The sequence below is a fragment of the Sinocyclocheilus grahami genome, unplaced genomic scaffold (genome assembly GCF_001515645.1).
Source record: "Sinocyclocheilus grahami isolate Dianchi unplaced genomic scaffold, SAMN03320097.WGS_v1.1 scaffold181.1, whole genome shotgun sequence".
Classification (NCBI taxonomy): domain Eukaryota; kingdom Metazoa; phylum Chordata; class Actinopteri; order Cypriniformes; family Cyprinidae; genus Sinocyclocheilus; species Sinocyclocheilus grahami.
In genome coordinates this window covers 114,720-132,926 of record NW_015505360.1, presented here as the reverse complement: position 1 = coordinate 132,926, position 18,207 = coordinate 114,720, and the positions used below count along the sequence as shown (strand labels likewise).

Genomic DNA, 18,207 nt, shown 5'->3' with positions numbered 1-18,207 from the left:
CCTGGACTGGTCACTTGAGGGCGCTCTTCTGTTTTACGTTGTGTGTTAAACTCCATTTCCCATAGTCCCCTGCTCACTAATCCTGGTCTAATCGGTAACACCTGTTCATCATTAACCCAGCTATATATATCATGCCTTCTCTGTCTGTCATTTGCGTCTGGATTGTATTGTCTTCCCAGTTTGTGTTCTGTGGTCAGGTTTAGGATTACTTTTTGCACGTTTTTGTTCTGTTTTGTTATTATTTTCTAATAAACTGCACATGGAACTTACCTCGTTTTCTCCTGGCATTCCGTGACAATATTATTGTGCATCACAATACTCATTTTTGATTTGAAAAGTAATAAAAGTGTTATCATTTTGAAATAAACATCAAACGTGTTTAAAGCATACCCTTACAATAGAGAGAGAGAGAGACTTTTTTTTTTTTTTACTATTTATATGCCTGTATAACTTGTTCACTGTTTATTGCTTTGGCAACATTGTGCTGTTCCACAGTCATGCCAATAAAGCTCATTTGAATTGAATTGAATTGAATTGAATTGAATTGAATTGAGAGAGAGAGAGAGAGATAAAGCTTTTCTCATTATCATCACAAATTTATTTATTCACCCTATTTCACATTTTGGATGAGACCTTACTAGGAAGTTCAGCTATTATTCAAATATTATACCAGTTGACAAAGTTCAAACTTACTGTTTTTACAGGTATAGTGTACAACACAGTGTTATTTTAGTATCATTACTAATATTAAAATCCCTATTATAGTTTATATTAGTAGTTGGTATTAGTTATTATTTTTATATTTTCAGTTTTCAATTTAATTTGAGTAAAAATTGCATATAGTCTATATAGTTTTTATTAATTTTTATTTCAGTTTTAGCTATTTCAGGTACATCACGTTAAACAAAATGAAAATGATAAATGTTTTTATTGTCAACTAGCTGAAAAAAAAAATATATATTTAAATATATATTTTATTTCAGTTAGCATTTATTTTATTTCAAGTAACAAAAATGTTTTTGTTTTATGATTTCAGTTTTAGTTAACTATAACAAACCTGGTACAATTATCTCACAAGCGGTTGCCATGGAGAAGTGACCTCAACTGTATTGAATCTCACCTTTATGCTACTAGACATTCGCTGAGTTTTGACAGACTGTAATGTTACTGACCTTTGCTTTTAGTGGAATAACTCTTCAAGATGTCTTTATTGAGTTTTCCAGCATGGGCCAAAGCATAAGAAGTCATAGCGACAGCATAAGTGCTGGTCAGGCTGTGAACTCTCAGCAGCAGGTAATCAATGGCTCTGTTCATACTGCTCTGCAGATTCTAGTATAGAGAGAGAGACTGAGTGAGACGTGCTCGAGATGAAGATGACGTATCGTAGAGCTGTTTCCAGGAATCACACTTACATATCTAGCACAGATCTTGCTCCCCTCTTGCATTGCAGTCAGGACAAATGCAGTTAGAGAGGCATCGGCATCTTTCCCGCGCACATTACCCTGGAATTGACATACACTCAAATAAAAAGATGTTGTATAATGATGTAACAAGAATTTCGGGATGCTTCTGAAAAATATGTAGAGTGCTACACACGGCCAGGAACAGCCCATGGTTTGGCAGACTTTCACATATTCTATCTATCCAACTACTTCTTTCTGGTGCAAAAAGAATTTGAGTTTCATTTGTGAATTAATTTTTGCAATTACAGTAACATAACAGGGCTCGACAATAAGGACTGCCCAGTGGCCTGGAGTCAGCGTGAAAGATGTTTGGGACAGCTGACGGATTTTTCACTGCTGCGTCATCATGAAAGTTTATGATTTGCATGTGTTTTTAAGCCTAGCCAATTTAAACATTCAATTGATTTTAAAGCGTTCAAGGGCAAGAAGACACAAATAACAACTCCATTCAGTGTGTTCTGTGAGCACAGCGCGCACACATAAAGCCGCGTCTCAGGCAACGTGCGAGCACCAAATCGAGTTTCTTTCCTCGTCTTCTTGTGATGGACAATGAATGACGATGGACAGTGAATGGACAAATACATACAAAATACCCGTCTTGGCGAGTATCCTCGAAAACAGTTAGTTATGTCTTAAGTGAACATAAACAGTTGAGAAAAAAGGATGTGCATTATATTTGATCCATAGCATTGTCTCTTAAAGTGTCCGCACCTAGTTTACCAGCTGCTGTTGGTGTCCTTAATGTTAATCCAGAAATAAATAAATAAAATAAAATCACTCACTGCTCTTGGCTGAATAACTTTTGTAGCTTTAACAAGGATTAATCTATATTTAATTTATACAGTGAAGGATATGCAATGTTATTTTACATTTGATTATTCATTTCTGTAGCTGAACACATACAAACCTAAAAACCCAAAGCATTGTTTAATTTGTATCTTTATTCTATTTATTTATTATGTGCTATTGCTTGTTATTTGTTAATTTGTTACCATCTGCTCACTTGTCTTTAATAATGATTGAAGTTGAAACTGAGAATTGTAAAATTTAACTGGTATTTGAAATTGTGGTATCATATAAGCCTATTTATTATAATACAATATAAAATGGGTCAAAAACAACCATAACAACAACTGTTTCTTTTTTTTTGGCAGGGCCAGTGAAAATGTTAGTAAAAAGTAAACATTTGAACCACTGTCCCAACTGGGCCAGTAGAAAAAATCCTTAGCGTTGAGCCCTGCATGATGTATTCCACATAAAGCCATGACTTTCAGATTACTGGAGGCACCTACATGTTGATTGTACTTGATTTTTTTTTCTTTTCTTTAAAGATATATTTATGGGCTTTTTCACCTTTATTTTGACAGGAGTAGGACACAATGGGAGAAGATAGAGGGGAACAGGACCAAAAGCTGGGAATCGCCAGAGCGCAACGGATCTGAAAGTTGTGCATGATTTTTGAAGGGGAATTTGTAACTTACAACCATCTCGCTGTGATACACGGGTGCATCTTCTTTAAAAGAGCCATCTGACATCTGTTTTTTTGTGGCCAGCCAGGTGAGGGCGCTGCAGATCACATTCTCCTCTATGACAATCAGATCACTGGCCAACGCAAACACTTTAGCCACATATGCTGTCAGCCTGAAAATGGACGCAAGAGAGAAAGCCAGCTTAAGCATAATACAAGAAACATGCAAGAAAAACAATCATTATCTGTAAATAATCTGCATTATCTCACCATGTGCTACTCGGCACATTTATCCAGGCACCGTATGACCCATCAGTTTTACGGAAGGTCAACTCCCGCTGATAGCCTTGACAACAACAAACAACAAATTAATCACATAGTGGTGGACATTTTCAGTGGCGGCGCTAAGGCACGGTTTTACGGGGCTATAGCCCCATCAGAAACTTGCTTAGCCCCGGCACAGCCCCCCCAAAGGATTTCCTAATGATGTTCCTGTTTTTTGGTGTCACTTTCATTAACATTGAAAACTAAACATTAAAAACCTTAAAAAAGTGCCTAATATGTGGCCTATAAACAATTTATATTATGTGGGAGGGGTCAAGCAAGCAATGTGCAAACTGTGCACAAGAGTTATGCCGGTGAACGTCAGTCAAGTCACTATAGAGAAAGTGAAAGTAAAAAAACTGACGGAACTTTCTAGTGCTGCATTAATGGCGCATATTCTCTGAGACAACGAGAGACGAACCTACTTCAACATATGCTGATAACGGTATATAACTGCCTTAAATTATTCCCTTAATATTTGTCTTGTTGCCTGTATACTGAAAAACATTAGAAGAAACGTATTTCGCATTAAACAGGTTGTTTTTGAAAAATCGGTGCAAGAAATAAAGCTGCTCTTAGTTTTCATTGATGACTGCAGTGTTAATAATTTTAATTATAGGGCTATAATTCAATTGTATAAATTAATAGATCTGTTTAAAAAAAATAAAAACTTTTTAAAAACATTTTCAATGAGGAGTAAGCTAATAGTCTAAATTTTAATTATCCTCACAGCGCGTCATGTGGTGACGCGCTATTAAATTATTGCGGAGCAATACATTCATATAATTTAATAATAAAAGTAACCTAATAATAATAATAATAATAGCTTATGCCTTATAATAATAAGAATTAAACAGGCCTACATTAATTGGAAATGCTAAATCCTTTTAATATTGCCAATGTTTGATGCTTTTGACAATATCTCTGGCTATCGTTGACACATGATACGATGCATCTCAGCACGGGGAGGTTATCGCGGCCCCCCCGCAGTGCGTACCCGTCCGCTATGCCACTGTGTGGAAATAGTTGTATGAACTGTCGGCACGTTATCTATTGTAAAATATGGTTAGAATTTACCATGTTTTCCTGCCATTTGACATTGAGAGTGACTGACACTTGATGATCAGAAAAAAAAATACTAAAAAGATATGTGTAAAAATAAATAAATGCATAAAATAAAACATTAAAAAATCAAAAAATCCATACTTTCTCTCTTTTCTTTGTGCGCTCATAAACTGCATTCATTTGTAAGTGTCATATTTGGCAGTTGGCATTAGAAGTTATATTACTAATAACAGTGGCATATGAGAAGTTTAATACCACAGACATTTTTTTTTTTGCCTTTTTCGAAGCTGCTGTAAAACACAAGGTGGCTGAATTTGTATGCTATTTAGATAGCTGAAGCTTATAGGCGTTCATTACTTTCACTCATTTTAATTAGTTGTTTAGCACCCCCTCTGAACTGTTAAGCCCTCCCTTAGCACCCCCAACAAAAAAAATCCTGGACATTCTGCACTCAATTTAACCACTGGGAAAACATTAAAAGGTGATGCTGAGGGCAGTCAGCTGACCTGTTCTGATATGGTTGACGGCTTCATTACGGCGCTCCATGCCAACAGCCTCCCACTGCTTTGTGTTGTCCAGATAATGAGTGGCAATGAGAGGTAGAGTCATATAGATCATGTTCTGCTCTCCACATCCATTGGGCTGGACAATGAGCTGACCCATAAAATGTCCACTGATGGCCTGCTCAACTGTGCGCGTTATCTCCTCACCTGCAAACATGGAAGGTAAACGACTGCGCTTGGGTTTTGTAAGTCATATTGACACCAGTCTGGTTTGTGTGCGCCATTGCGCCATTTATGAACTAATATACCAAGGGTCCTATGATTTTCGTGTCCGGAATTGCAGAATCAAGACATTTTACAGAATCAAGACAAGAATTTACAGTATAACGTGGAATGTCAGAGAAGTTGGCACATTTTGGATGAATAAATCAAAAGTAGTGCTGTACAATTAATCAAACCCTTCGAAATAAAAATAAGAAACAGACAGAAATGTATTACTATTGTACAGCAGAATGTAATTCTCAGAATAATAACAATAATAATAACAATAATAATAAAGATTAAACCGTTTTTAAGGACTATACAATACAATATTTCTTCCATGGTTTTTCTAACTGCTGTGCTGAACTTTGTTTGCCAAAAAAAAAAAAAAAAAATGTATATATATATATATATATTTTTTTTTTTTTTTATTATTATTATTTTTTTTTTTTACATTTTTGTTTGATTACATTTTAAAAGGTTAATTAAATTGTTAATATTTACTCCTTTGTTTACCACAATTTTTGATAATACATTTGTATTAAATCATAAATCCAGAACACTTAAAACACAACATTTCTGAACTCAGAATTTTAAACATTATTAAATTGTTAGTTTTATGAATTCAGTTGATTTGACATACTTTTTGAATACTAACATTTAATTGTTAGCAATAATTAAATTAAATGGAATCCAGAATTTTAAAAAAAAAATTTAACTTTGGTTAAACGTTTAATAAAGTATCATGATATCAATGAATTAGACATACTTTTTGATGACTAAAAATCAACCATTAAAATTGAATCCAGAAAAAATAAAAAAAGGAATTTGGGAAAAAATAAAAATGGATTTCATAGGGCCCTATATATAAGGACAGTGCAATGAGATTTTCACCTATCACTGTGATGACTGTGGAAGCAGGTGTGTTTGGAACCTTCCGGCGTGGGATGTCGCTCCTCATAGACACGACCTGCGAACCGCCTGTTCAGTCAAGAGGACATACGGTGTTTAAAGAGGATTTCAGCTGTCATTTGCAAACATTTTCACTGCATATTAAGTGTTTCTAAAGAAGCTGCACCTGGATGCTCGGATGGGTTGATCTCCACAATTCTCTCCCGGACTTCGGTTAGCACACCTTCAGGCTGAAAGAAAGACGGACACAAATGCAACTTGGTGGACGCATTGAAAATCTCGAAATAAAGTGAATAAAGTGATTGGTTCCTGCAGAAATCACCAGAGCCTTCCTCTAATCGTTGACATGGCAGACTCACCACCACCTTCAGATTCTTTCTAATTGCGTCATTGCGATTCGAGCTGTATGCTTCAGCTTCGATCCACTGCTCTTTCAGCTCCATGGGGATGATGATGACAGGGACGGCTACGGAGGACATGGGGCCAACAGAAACGGTTACCCTGCCTTTCTGTTTTTTGCTGGCACTGCTGCAAACACCCTCTGATGTCTTAAATCTAATTTGCACCGTCTGGTATAAGACAAGAAAAAGAAAAGATCTTAAGCATGTGGAGAAACCGTACAGTACAGTCCAGTCCAGGCCACTGCTGTACAGTTGAACCTTGTAAAGCATGAAATAAATAGTAAAAAAACACCTCAGTTTTATTCAGAGGCCAAAACTGAGCATAAATATGCAAATTGATGCAGCTGCTGATATTTATATGAGCAAAAAGTAAGATGAAATTCTGATGCTCGTAATGCAAATCAATGAGATCTTTATAACAGTATAGCAGACGCTTACATAAAATGATATAAATAACAGCTGTCACTCTATATCTCCCAATAATAATAATTAAATGCTTAGTTTTATGATCAAAGCTCTGTAGTTTGAAAACATATAATGCAATGCATTACATTGATTATTGAGAGATGGACAAACAAACGTTCCTCAAAAGCCCGACTGTCATATTTACAATTTTTCTAAAGAATGATCTACATTATCAAGTAAACCTGAGTTGCTTCAGTCCAGTAAATGTTCATCTTGAAATACTACTAATATCAAAGATATTCTTGCATTTACTTTATAAAAAACATGTAAAGCACAAGCTGAAGGTGGACGTTTTTACAATTATGCTAAAAGGCCTTTCACTTACTAAAACAGTCTAAACTATCAATCAGACGACAGAAGGCATGTAGTAGATTGTGTGTGACGGCTTCAACAGCAACATTTTGATCATGTCGATCATTTAGAGGCCTTAGAAATTTGCGTATCAAATACGAAACTGTAGGTTTTACAGGATTAGTACAATGTACCGTGCCAGTAAACTGCACATACTTTTAACTTCTGATTGCTGTAATTGTGTAGAATAGCCTTTATTTCCAGTTGTTCATTGTGCACCGCTGAATATGGCATCTTCAGATCGATAAAAAAATCTTTCCTAACAGTGATCTCATAAGGATCGGCCACACACATTCCTGCAGAGAAACAAAGGGAGCATCAAAGAACAGCAAATAATAATATATAAAAAAAGAACAAGAGCGTCTTTTTACCAAGGGTCTTGGACAGGCTGATGGCTGTGATCTGCCAGGTTGTGATGGAGTCTTTAAGGAATATTCCAGTTCTTAAGGTAGATGTTTCAGTGCTAGACACAAACCAAGATACTGTCATGGTCAAATCTCTTCATCATCTACAGCCAGTCCCTCCAAGAATTTTCAAACAAATATTACTGCAGATACTTATTTGCTCACCGCCACTATAGTTTTCATTTGAGGATTTACCTTAAAAATGATGAAAGCATATCACTAATTTATAGCTGATAAAACTGTGTCAAAACTTGTTTCAACTTGTTGAAAGAACAATATCTTGGTTCCCACAAAACGTTTTTGATTTATTTGTAGATTAACATATAACACATTTTCTCACCACAACTGGTTTTGTGGGCAGGGAGGAAGATCGATCTCCTCCCAAAGCCAGCTTTCAGGAAACTGTGTGCGTACCATCACTTCACCTAGTTCCTCATCAAAATCATCTTCTTCACCTGAACAAGAAACCAACTAGTATCCACTGCTATTCAAAGGTTTGCAGTTAGCAAGTTTCTGTTTTTTGGACGCATAGATCAAATGTAAAAAAAAAAATAACTGCTGTTCTTTTGAACTTTCTATTTATCAAAGAATCCTTAAAAATAAAATGTATCACAGTTTCCACAAAAAATATTCAGCATCACAACTGTTTTCAACAGAATCAGAAATGTTTCTTGAGCAGTAAATCAGCATATTGGAATGATTTCTAAAGAATCATGTGACACTGAAGACTGGAGTAATGCTGCTGAAAATTCAGCTGTTCATCACAGGAATAAATCACAGTTTGCAAAATATTCACATAGAAACCAATTATTTTAAATTGTAATACTATTTCACAATATTACTGTTTTTACGCCAGTTTTCATACTGTTCAAGCTGCTTTTGTGTGCCTTGTGTATGTCTGTATTGCAGAGAACTGCAGTCTCTAAAAGAAGCATCACATTAAGTGTGCTTATGTAATATATATATATATATGTATATATATATATATATATATATATATATATATATATATATATATATATTACATAAACACACTTAATGTGATGTTTCTTTTATGCTGCTGAAAATTCAGCTGTTCATCACAGGAATAAATCACAGTTTGCAAAATATTCACATAGAAACCAATTATTTTAAATTGTAATACTATTTCACAATATTACTGTTTTTACGCCAGTTTTCATACTGTTCAAGCTGCTTTTGTGTGCCTTGTGTATGTCTGTATTGCAGAGAACTGCAGTCTCTAAAAGAAGCATCACATTAAGTGTGCTTATGTAATATATATATATATATGTATATATATATATATATATATATATATATATACATATATATATATAGCATTACCTCAAATTTAAGCTACAGTAAAGTATTAGATGCAAGTCCAATTGAAGTGATATTATTAAAGCAATTCATCTGAAATCACACTAATGATACGTGTATTCTCTCTTGATATGTAATAAAATGAGAATTTGTGATCATAATAGTGTTGCTATAATTCACCCACAGGCACTCTCAAACTTTACAACTGTTTCTATGTTATCATAATGCGAAAATGCCATTTAGCTTGAAAAAGCAATAACGAAGCATTTGAATGTGTGAATGTATTTTGCAAATGAGGCTAAAATCTCACTGCGGGCTAGAAAGAACTCTTTCTCTGCGAAGTCAGACACGTGGCGTTGCATCTCCTTGCAGCAGTGCAGGAAGGCCTTAACACATTCATCTTCATCTATGATGAATGAAGCCCGCCGTTCACAGGTGTAGCCGAGATTATTATCTTGCAATCCGTCCACACAGCACTTCTTCAGATCACCAGAGTACTGACCAGCTGAGAAGACAATGATAGTGTAGGAACAATGAAGACATAAGGAGAGGAACAGCATAAAAAAGGGCTGCACGACTTGGGAGAAAAATCTAATTGTGATTTTTTTTTTTTTGATAAAAATTTAAAAAGATTTTTAAAAAAATGTAGGGCTGCACTATTTGGCACAAGTTTTGTTATGGCTATAAAATTAAAAAAAGGCTATAAAATGATAATAATAATTATTATTATTACTCAAATAAAAAAATGTCTTAATTTCTTCATTTTCAAACATTAAACCATCAAACTTTATTTTGATGCAAAACTGCAGAAAGCCCTTAAAAGCTTCTCTTTTGTTCATAAGCGCTTCTCATTACATGTTTGGGATGATGGTTGGTGCATGTTTCAATCCCAAGTGCACGTTACAAGCAATCCAGACTCAGAGCAGATGCAAAGATGAGTTAATATGGGGCAGTGTTTAATGTGAGCTGAGACACTGAAAACACCGGATCATTGGCTGGTCGTGTGTAAAAGAACACTCTGAAATATAACTGAATTAAATCGCAGCCTTTGCAATTTGATAAATCACACTTAGCCAGGTTTTATAAACAGCTTCCTTACCCAATGTAGTGGTGACCTGCAGAAGACTCTGTGCTCGGCGTTTTCTCTTAGGTGGGACAGGACACTCAATATCTACAAGATCATGACAGATGTGTTTGAGAATGCAGAGCATGACAACACTGACACTTCAATTCCAGCTATATTAACTGTTCAAGTACCTGTTCTGGTGTTGGTGCCTCCTGCAGTGTTGGACTCAAACATCAGACCTGCATCAGTGAAAACCCCCATACTGTCCCTCCCACCTCCTGCTGTACAGCCGGTGTCATGCTTCTCTATGACGTCCCAGATCTAAAGCAACAAGAGACCAGGTCATTTTAAGTCTGAAATTACTGAGGTTATTGTATGTGAGGTTAATTACCTTAGTCTGAGTAAGTCTGTTCTTGTCGTTAAGGACATAGACACCCTTATCTACAGCGACCAGCCCGACTTTAGCTCCAGGGTCTCCAGTGATTTTCAAGCTGAGCTGATCTCCTGGGCCATATAGTGTCGGGTCCTTCACCTCGACTTTGAGCTGCGATTAAAAGAAGTGAGAACATGCTCATAAATGCTGATGGTTTCTACAGGCACTCCTCATGCTCATGGTTTCTGGGTTCACTCACTGTTCCCATGCACGTGTCCTTCATGTCGACCCAGACTGAATCAGACACCACCTCAGACGAGTCCACATTGTAATAAGCCACAAAGCGGAAGGACGGCACCATTTCTTTAGTTACAATCAGAGACAGAGTCACTAGAGATTGTCCTGTCATCTTAAACCTTTCCACTCTAACAATCTGACCTTTACTCAAGATCTGTGGGAATAATGACAAATACAGACAGCATGAATTACTTGAATATATTTTTATATTTACTGTGTTTCAGAAAGTTTGTTGTGTTTTTGTCATTTTATTTGTTTTTCTTATGTATATAGTCTTTGTTCATTTTTATTTCAGTTTTAGTTATTTAAGTACAGAGTAAACTAAATGAAAATGAGAAATACTAGCAATTAGTTTAAATTTTACATACTATTTTAAATTGTTTTTATTTGTAGTTAACTGTAATGACTCTGCCAGCTACACATTTGTAAACATAGTTAGGTACAATTCAATATATAAAAAATAAACTACAAAACAGCAAGGAGCCAAGCACAACAGAGGCAAAATGAGGAGATAAGCATGGCAGGGAGCATCAGACCAACTGCATCAATTAGTAATTAAAGACATGATGATTTAGTCAAAATCGCTGAAAAATCACGAATACAAATCACTAGGAATATGATTTAATGGTTTATCAGTTTGACCAATATGTGGCGCTGTTACCAAATTGATGTGCTGTGGTCAGTGTAATGTGACATTGTCACAAAATTAAGTTTGATGTTAATATATGAACATTTTTAGTTTTCACATAGGTTTTCAAAGAAAATCAAAATGGCGGACAGTAAATTCGGCCCATAATGGCTTAATTGATATTATCAATGTCATTGGGATGATCCAAGGATGATCTTCCAGTTCCATGACAATAGGCAAAACTAATCAAAAGTTATTTGCATGTTTTCAAATTGCATTATAGATTTGCCCCGAAACGTCAAAGTGGCAGATGCCCAAAATGGCCAGCCTGGGAAAATTGGGCATAGTTCGACTTGGTATGTTACCCTGATTCTAAAGAAACCAGTCTTGTGATTTTTGGCCAAACCGTTAAGTTGTAAGCAAATATAAACATTTTACATATCTTCTGGCCATTAGGTGGCGCTATGCCAAAACTGTGCAGGTAACCCCTGGTCATGGTCATTATAACACACACCAAGTTTGGTCTGAATACACTAAAGCTTTGCAGAGATACAGTTTTACATCCATTTTCGCTCTGTTAAATTTGTTTGCGTGTTATTTGAGAATGGTTTGACTAATCAACAACATCTGTTGTTGGCATGGTCTGATGATGATGTGGATATATTTTTGTTAAAATTGGACAAAGGGTCTAGGAGGACTCCACAAAAAGAAGGGTTTTCTGAAGATTCAAAATGGCAGAAAAGGATGCCATGGCTTGCAATTGAATGCTGAAGATGGGCTGCCATAGAAAAATTAAAGAAGAAGAAGATTAACGATTGCAATAGATGTCTACGGACCTTCAATGCTTGGCCCCTGATTAAAATAGCTTTTAATTGATATAAATCAATAAAACTCTGATAAACTATTTTAACATAAAATATTTATATTCCACAAAAAAGACAAAAAATGCTGTGCTAAAATGATGCAATTTTAACACTATTAGAGACAGACAGGAGAGCATGTTTGATTTCTCAGGTTGCCCAACAGTCTGGCAAAATGGTTCATAGTCAATGGTCAAGTTCCCAATTTGTAAGTGGTGAGATAGATATGCTTAGGCAGTCACACTCCAGCACTGGTGTAGGCTTTCAAAAAAAATTTCATAGTGCTTGCAGAAATATGACTACAATTTGTACAGTAATTCATCCCTAAATAGAGGTAAAAAAGCACCATTTGTATCAAACAACTAGGACGCACAAAGTAGCGCATGAGCGATAACTGTGTCATGTGTTCCTCACCATATAGGTGATATCCTGTTTTTTCCCTCCAGGGCTGTTTCCTAGATTCAGATTGACTTTCATTTGATCACCAATCTGAAGCTCTGCAGCATCAATGCCGATGTGCAGGTAGTTTTTGGAGCCGCCTTTGGGAATGTAGGCCTGAGCCGTCATCTTCCTCAGTGCCTGCTGTTCATCTCTTATTTGTGGATCTTTGGTCTTTGCCTGGACATAAACATATTGATTTTTTTGGTTTGCAAAATTTCAAAAAGTGATAAAGACTTTGAGATGTTTCATTTAAGCTCAGGTCTTACAGTGATCTCCAGTGTGGAAGATCCTCCCGGAGTGTTGACAGTAACTTTCGCGATGCCATTGGCTCTTGTTTGACCTCTGACCCCTCCAGGATTGACCTCCACTTCCACATTTTTAGCAGGTGTTTGGTCAGGATTTGTTACATAGACCTTAATAAGAAATTATAAAGAATTTAATTGTATATAAACAATATTACAGTGAATCATAACTCAGTAGAGGTGAGTATGATCTCATTCTTAAATGTTTAGTGATTTTTTTTCATACCGAGACATCAAAAGGCATCCCAGGTTTGAAGAAGTGTGGTGTTTTTTTGAAGAGAATGGTGTACGGTGACGTCACAATCTGAATGCCTTTCTTATGCGCTTCTACCATTTCACTGCCTGAAAAACGCACACAAACACAGTCATCAGGCGTTTTCTGAGGTGAAATCAACTCTAGACAAAATCACATACGTCTCCTTTTGAGCTGGTAAAATATAAAAACCTTCAAGCAACTCTCAAGCTAAAATCCAAATCTCAACCCGCCACACAGTCTCAGTTCGGTCTGGCTCTTACCAGTTTCTGTTAAAACACTGGCTGAAATGTAGAGGGAATTCCCAACTAGCTGCTGGAGGTCTGGGAAGTTCGCCGTGATCATTTGTCTTGTCAGCGCTGCCTCTCCTTCTCCGTCAATTATCTACAGAGAGACAAATGGCAACATCAACTCCCTGTACAGTAGTTTTTGCTATTTTATAAAATTATATTTTAAAGGGGTCATATGATGCGATTTCAAGTTTTCCTTTCTCTTTGGAGTGTTACAAGCTGTTCGTGAATAGATAAGATCACTAAAGTTGCAAAGACTAAAGTCTCAAACCCAAAAAGATATTCTTTATAAAAGTTAAGACTCATCCACGCCCCCCTAAAACGGCTCGTTATAACACACTCCCACATATCTACATCACTGTGAGGGAAGATTTGCATAACACCGCCCAAATGTTCACACAAAGGAAGAAGGCATAACTTTATTATCGCCGCCATTTTGTGAAGACGCAGTGTGTTTCGTTGCGAAAGTGAAAATACTTAGTTTGGTCTTCCAAAAGAGGACACGACTAGAAATCAGTGGTTAAGTTGTATTTACAACACTGTTCCAGAACACTTCAACCCAAATATTCAGATGTGTGCAGCACATTTTATGGAGGACTGTTTCCTGATCCTGGGAGAGTAGACTACAATGCCGGCTGTTCTGACTCACGGATTGCAAGTACGTTTTCATATTTAAATAATTTGCCACTGATGATTCAAATGTGAGTTTTGAGCAGTGTAGAGTAGCACTTGTTGTTTGTCATTTCTCCGATCACAAATGCAGACATGGTTTTATGTTAACGCTGTGCAATACGCAACGCAACGGGTTAAAAGATAGTATAAGTCATTATAATCCATAATTATGTCCCCACTGGATGCAAAAATGCCTCGTTTATAATGGATTTTAATGTTTTTGTCTAGTCGCTCCGGGACACGGCATCACAATATGGTAAGGGGCGTAACATTTCCGTCACACGCTTGAGGTATTCGGCCAATCACAACCCACTGGATAGCTGGCCAATCAGAGCACACCTCGCTTGACCAATGAGCTTTGAAAAAATCGACGCGTTTCAAAAAGGTGGGGCATAGAGGAGAAACAATAATGTACAGTATGTGGAAAATAATGTTTATTGAACCTAAAACCGCATAAACACATTTCATTACCCCAAGTACACAAAATAATTTTTTGTAATAATAACTTTTTAGCAACATCATATGAACCCTTTAAACCATTTTTTTTTTTTTTACTATTTTATAAAGTTAAATTTTTATAAAATTACTTATAATTGTAGTATTTTACACTAGAACTGTAAAATTGTGGTAATAAACCCCCAATACAATTACATTAGACATTTTTACTGATTTATAAAATGTTAATTTTAGTTTTGTTTTTTTAAATGAATTAATAAATAAATTAAATTAATAAATAAATATTTGTATACATTGTTTTTATTTTATTAAATGTTTTTAATAATTTAAAAAAAATAGTGTTTTAGTATTTTTCTGTAGTACTGTAAAACACTGGTCACAGACCCCCCTATTGCACTTACATTAGGATTGCGATATAAATTGCACATCTTATGTCTGTTGCTTAATTTAAAAAAAAGGCATACAATTCACAATGAAACAGCAGTTATGTTGAACCACAAACATGCAAGAAATGCCTTTTTTTGTCTCCAAATGAAGTTGTGCATATTATAATTAATAAAGTTATAAAGCACAGCTCTGTCTGAACTCACCTGAACCCTTTGCAGTGAAGAAGCAATGCTGATCTTCTTCTCATTGTCTATCACACCAAACACCACAAATGCAGTGCCTCTCACCTTATTACCAAACAGGTACCTAAAGAAACAAATATACTTATCAAACATTTGAGAACATTCCTTGTGATAAATCTTTAAATAACCGGTGTGGTCACAGAAATATAAAGTACATATGAAATATGCAATAAAAACTTGACTACTTAAGAGTACTAAATTGGAGAAGTGTGCACAGTCAAACAGATCAATTAAAGTTCTCGTACTTAGCTGATATGTCTACTGTCAGAGATTGCTCATTCACATAGAAGAATGATTTGCGTGGATTTAAGGTCACTTCAAAGCTCGGCAGCACTACAAAAAACACAACAAATTTCAGCCATTCTTCAATATTTCCTACAACTTTACCAACATAATTTGTTCTCCAGAGGAGGCAGTAAACATACCATATTCCATAACTTCAAATTCAGTGGTGAAGTTCTTTTGTGGTGTGTTCGTGTACTTTGCGATCAACTTCCAAATCCCAGCGCTTCAAAACAGAATGTGCAGAAAACACAAGCGTCTTACTCACAGAGAACACCTGCATTATGACTGAATGTTGCACTTCAGCAATAAACAAACCTGGTAAGTTCAGGTAATGCAAAGTTTTCGGTCCTGATGCCTTGCCTTGGCTGGAATTGATCTCTATTCAGTGTGATGCCTTGAGGATTCTTGTTAAACAGTAAAAATTCAGTTTTTTGTTTTTTTTCACCAGTGATGGGATAATTTCGGTGCTTGTTACAGCATACAAGATGGTTTAGTTATTTAACATAGTGATGCACCAAAATTTTACCAACTGAAAATATTTGGCAAAAAAATTAATCTTCAGTTTGGTCTGAAACAGTTATGGAGGGCCGAAATCTTTGACCGAAATGGTGATGTTTAATTAGTGCTTCTCTGGTGCCTTTAATTGCAGCTTCAGTAAAAATTCCTTTCAGTGCATCACTAATTTAATCTATGCTTGAATATACAGCATTTATTTCCATACCATAATATCGACCGAGATGGAGATTCCATCAAATGGGTGTTGATCAGGAGTTAAGGAGAAGATCCTGTAATTAACTGGGAAAAAAATTGTTACATCAAATATTACTATGTGTACTACAGCTTTATTTTATGTAAAACTTTATGCATGTATCCTATTGTCGTGATGCGACTGCATGGTGACAGCAAATGTCTTCTTTAAAAATCATTTTTACACAGCTGAGAAATATATCACGTTTTCTCTGTTAATATGTGTGTGATTCTCTCTAGTTTTTATTGTTACAGAAATTATTATAAATTATAGTAAAAATGTATCGTTAGAATATCCAGTATTACAGCACTGAATGCAACAACACGATTTTTTAAAACCATTTTAAAGACTTTAATTGTATAAGCCTATTGAAAAGCAGTGTGACCCATGCCTAAAACAAACCTAAATCGTACCTGTGCTAGCAGGTGTGTAGATGGGCTTGTCTGTTTGGACAAATATATATCCAGTCTGGAATGAGAGCATCACCACTTTCTCCAGAGTGACGGATGGAAACTGAGCTTGTAGATACACATACTGCTTCTCCAGAGGATCATCAGAGAAGAATTTCTGATCATCAGGGATCTGTAGAACAGATAACCAGCCAGTTATAACGGTTAATAAAATAAATGAGACATCACTGCACTGTAATTACTGAACTCTCACCTTTATATCGTTAAGGATCTGGAAATTGTTGGCTGCAGTCAGTGTCACTGATTTTGACAGTATCTCCAGGTTCTTCTTCGGATGATTCTTTACTATGATCCTCACGTTCAGGTCTCCTCCAGTGTAATCCTGAGCCTCCACAAACAGGTTCTCTGAGGAACCCACCCTCAGCATATTAGGAGCCGACAGAACATACCTGACAAATCAATACTTAAGATTTACATTTGTCTAGTAGAAGGAGCATTTTCATGAATTTCAGAAACCTCCTTTTTGGAGGTTTAAAAAATGAATGTACTTACAGTGGGGCACATATTGTGAGCAAAGGGAAGCAAAGAAGGACGGCAGTCAGCGTCACTACGTCCACATGCATCGTATTCGTCATCTGGCTGCATTAGTAACTAGAAGCGGAGCACTGTTTCGACTTTTATCATTCATCTATGTCCCTCCCCGTTTCAAGACATCATCGTCTCAGAACTAACTGTTGAGTAACTTGGATGGAGAAAGTGGAGTATGATCAAGCAGAAGAGTGGCTATTGGTGCATATTTATGTTGTGCAACACCATTTAATTGAAAAGCATTAGTTCAGACAACTGTGTGTCCTCCACCCAGTTTCACAACACACTTTGTCTAGTCTAGTCTTCAACTAATGGTGACATGGCAAAACAAACCCACCAGTGCAAGACAACGGGAGCTTCAGTTGCTTATTTCCACATACTTCTGTCCATTTTGTAACGAATCAGCTCATGGGAAATATGAATAATTAACCATAACTAGTTATGATTAATTATGAATATTTTAGATCCGCTGTAGATATTTAGCTAACCTCTCAGGGTCAACTGTCTTGTCAATTCTAAGAACGTTAATTTTCTTGCTGATGAAGGTGCGAGGAAGCATCATTTAGGATATTAAGAAGCACAACAGTCAAAATGTCAACAGTCTTTGTCAGTTTGAGAAAAAATGTGTTCAAACGCACTTGCATAGCAGTTAACTTGAGTGCTAAAAATGTGTCACTCAAAATAATTGCCTATTAACCTAAACCATTTGGTCCCTTGATTAAAGAAATGATGACATTAAAACCAGTCATGTACTAAATTGACAGTGTCAATCAGTCATTAAATAATTTGCTCTCATTATGCAGTTAGAGAAAATCTAAAATGCATTGAAACATGCAACTACAAGCTATTATTTACTTTTTTTTTTACAATAAATTAAAGAAGTTGATGTTTGGTGGAAACTTTTTGCACCTTAGAATTTGCTCACTTCCTGATTTCTCAAGTTATTTCACAAAAGTATTTGTATCTTACTAT

The 18,207-nt window shown here is 35.9% G+C and overlaps 1 protein-coding gene across 1 annotated transcript in view; it reads right to left on the bottom strand.

The window, feature by feature from the left end:
* Positions 1–17,282, bottom strand: part of c3a.5 (complement C3a, tandem duplicate 5) — a 22,896-nt gene extending 5,614 nt beyond the window's left edge. The window contains exons 1-28 of the mRNA XM_016284193.1: positions 17,200–17,282; positions 16,901–17,096; positions 16,651–16,819; positions 16,211–16,284; positions 15,805–15,893; positions 15,630–15,712; positions 15,450–15,537; positions 15,166–15,268; positions 13,421–13,541; positions 13,131–13,246; positions 12,869–13,015; positions 12,576–12,779; positions 10,636–10,827; positions 10,395–10,547; positions 10,195–10,324; positions 10,037–10,108; positions 9,248–9,442; positions 7,958–8,072; positions 7,585–7,676; positions 7,370–7,509; positions 6,356–6,565; positions 6,163–6,226; positions 5,979–6,065; positions 4,827–5,030; positions 3,202–3,277; positions 2,945–3,104; positions 1,413–1,502; positions 1,173–1,329 (exon numbers count right to left, since the gene is read on the bottom strand). Of these exons, the coding sequence (XP_016139679.1) occupies positions 1,173–1,329; positions 1,413–1,502; positions 2,945–3,104; positions 3,202–3,277; positions 4,827–5,030; positions 5,979–6,065; positions 6,163–6,226; positions 6,356–6,565; positions 7,370–7,509; positions 7,585–7,676; positions 7,958–8,072; positions 9,248–9,442; positions 10,037–10,108; positions 10,195–10,324; positions 10,395–10,547; positions 10,636–10,827; positions 12,576–12,779; positions 12,869–13,015; positions 13,131–13,246; positions 13,421–13,541; positions 15,166–15,268; positions 15,450–15,537; positions 15,630–15,712; positions 15,805–15,893; positions 16,211–16,284; positions 16,651–16,819; positions 16,901–17,096; positions 17,200–17,282 (3,610 nt within the window). The remainder of the gene's footprint in view (positions 1–1,172; positions 1,330–1,412; positions 1,503–2,944; positions 3,105–3,201; positions 3,278–4,826; positions 5,031–5,978; positions 6,066–6,162; positions 6,227–6,355; positions 6,566–7,369; positions 7,510–7,584; positions 7,677–7,957; positions 8,073–9,247; positions 9,443–10,036; positions 10,109–10,194; positions 10,325–10,394; positions 10,548–10,635; positions 10,828–12,575; positions 12,780–12,868; positions 13,016–13,130; positions 13,247–13,420; positions 13,542–15,165; positions 15,269–15,449; positions 15,538–15,629; positions 15,713–15,804; positions 15,894–16,210; positions 16,285–16,650; positions 16,820–16,900; positions 17,097–17,199) is intronic.
* Between the last annotated feature and the right edge of the window lie 925 nt (positions 17,283–18,207).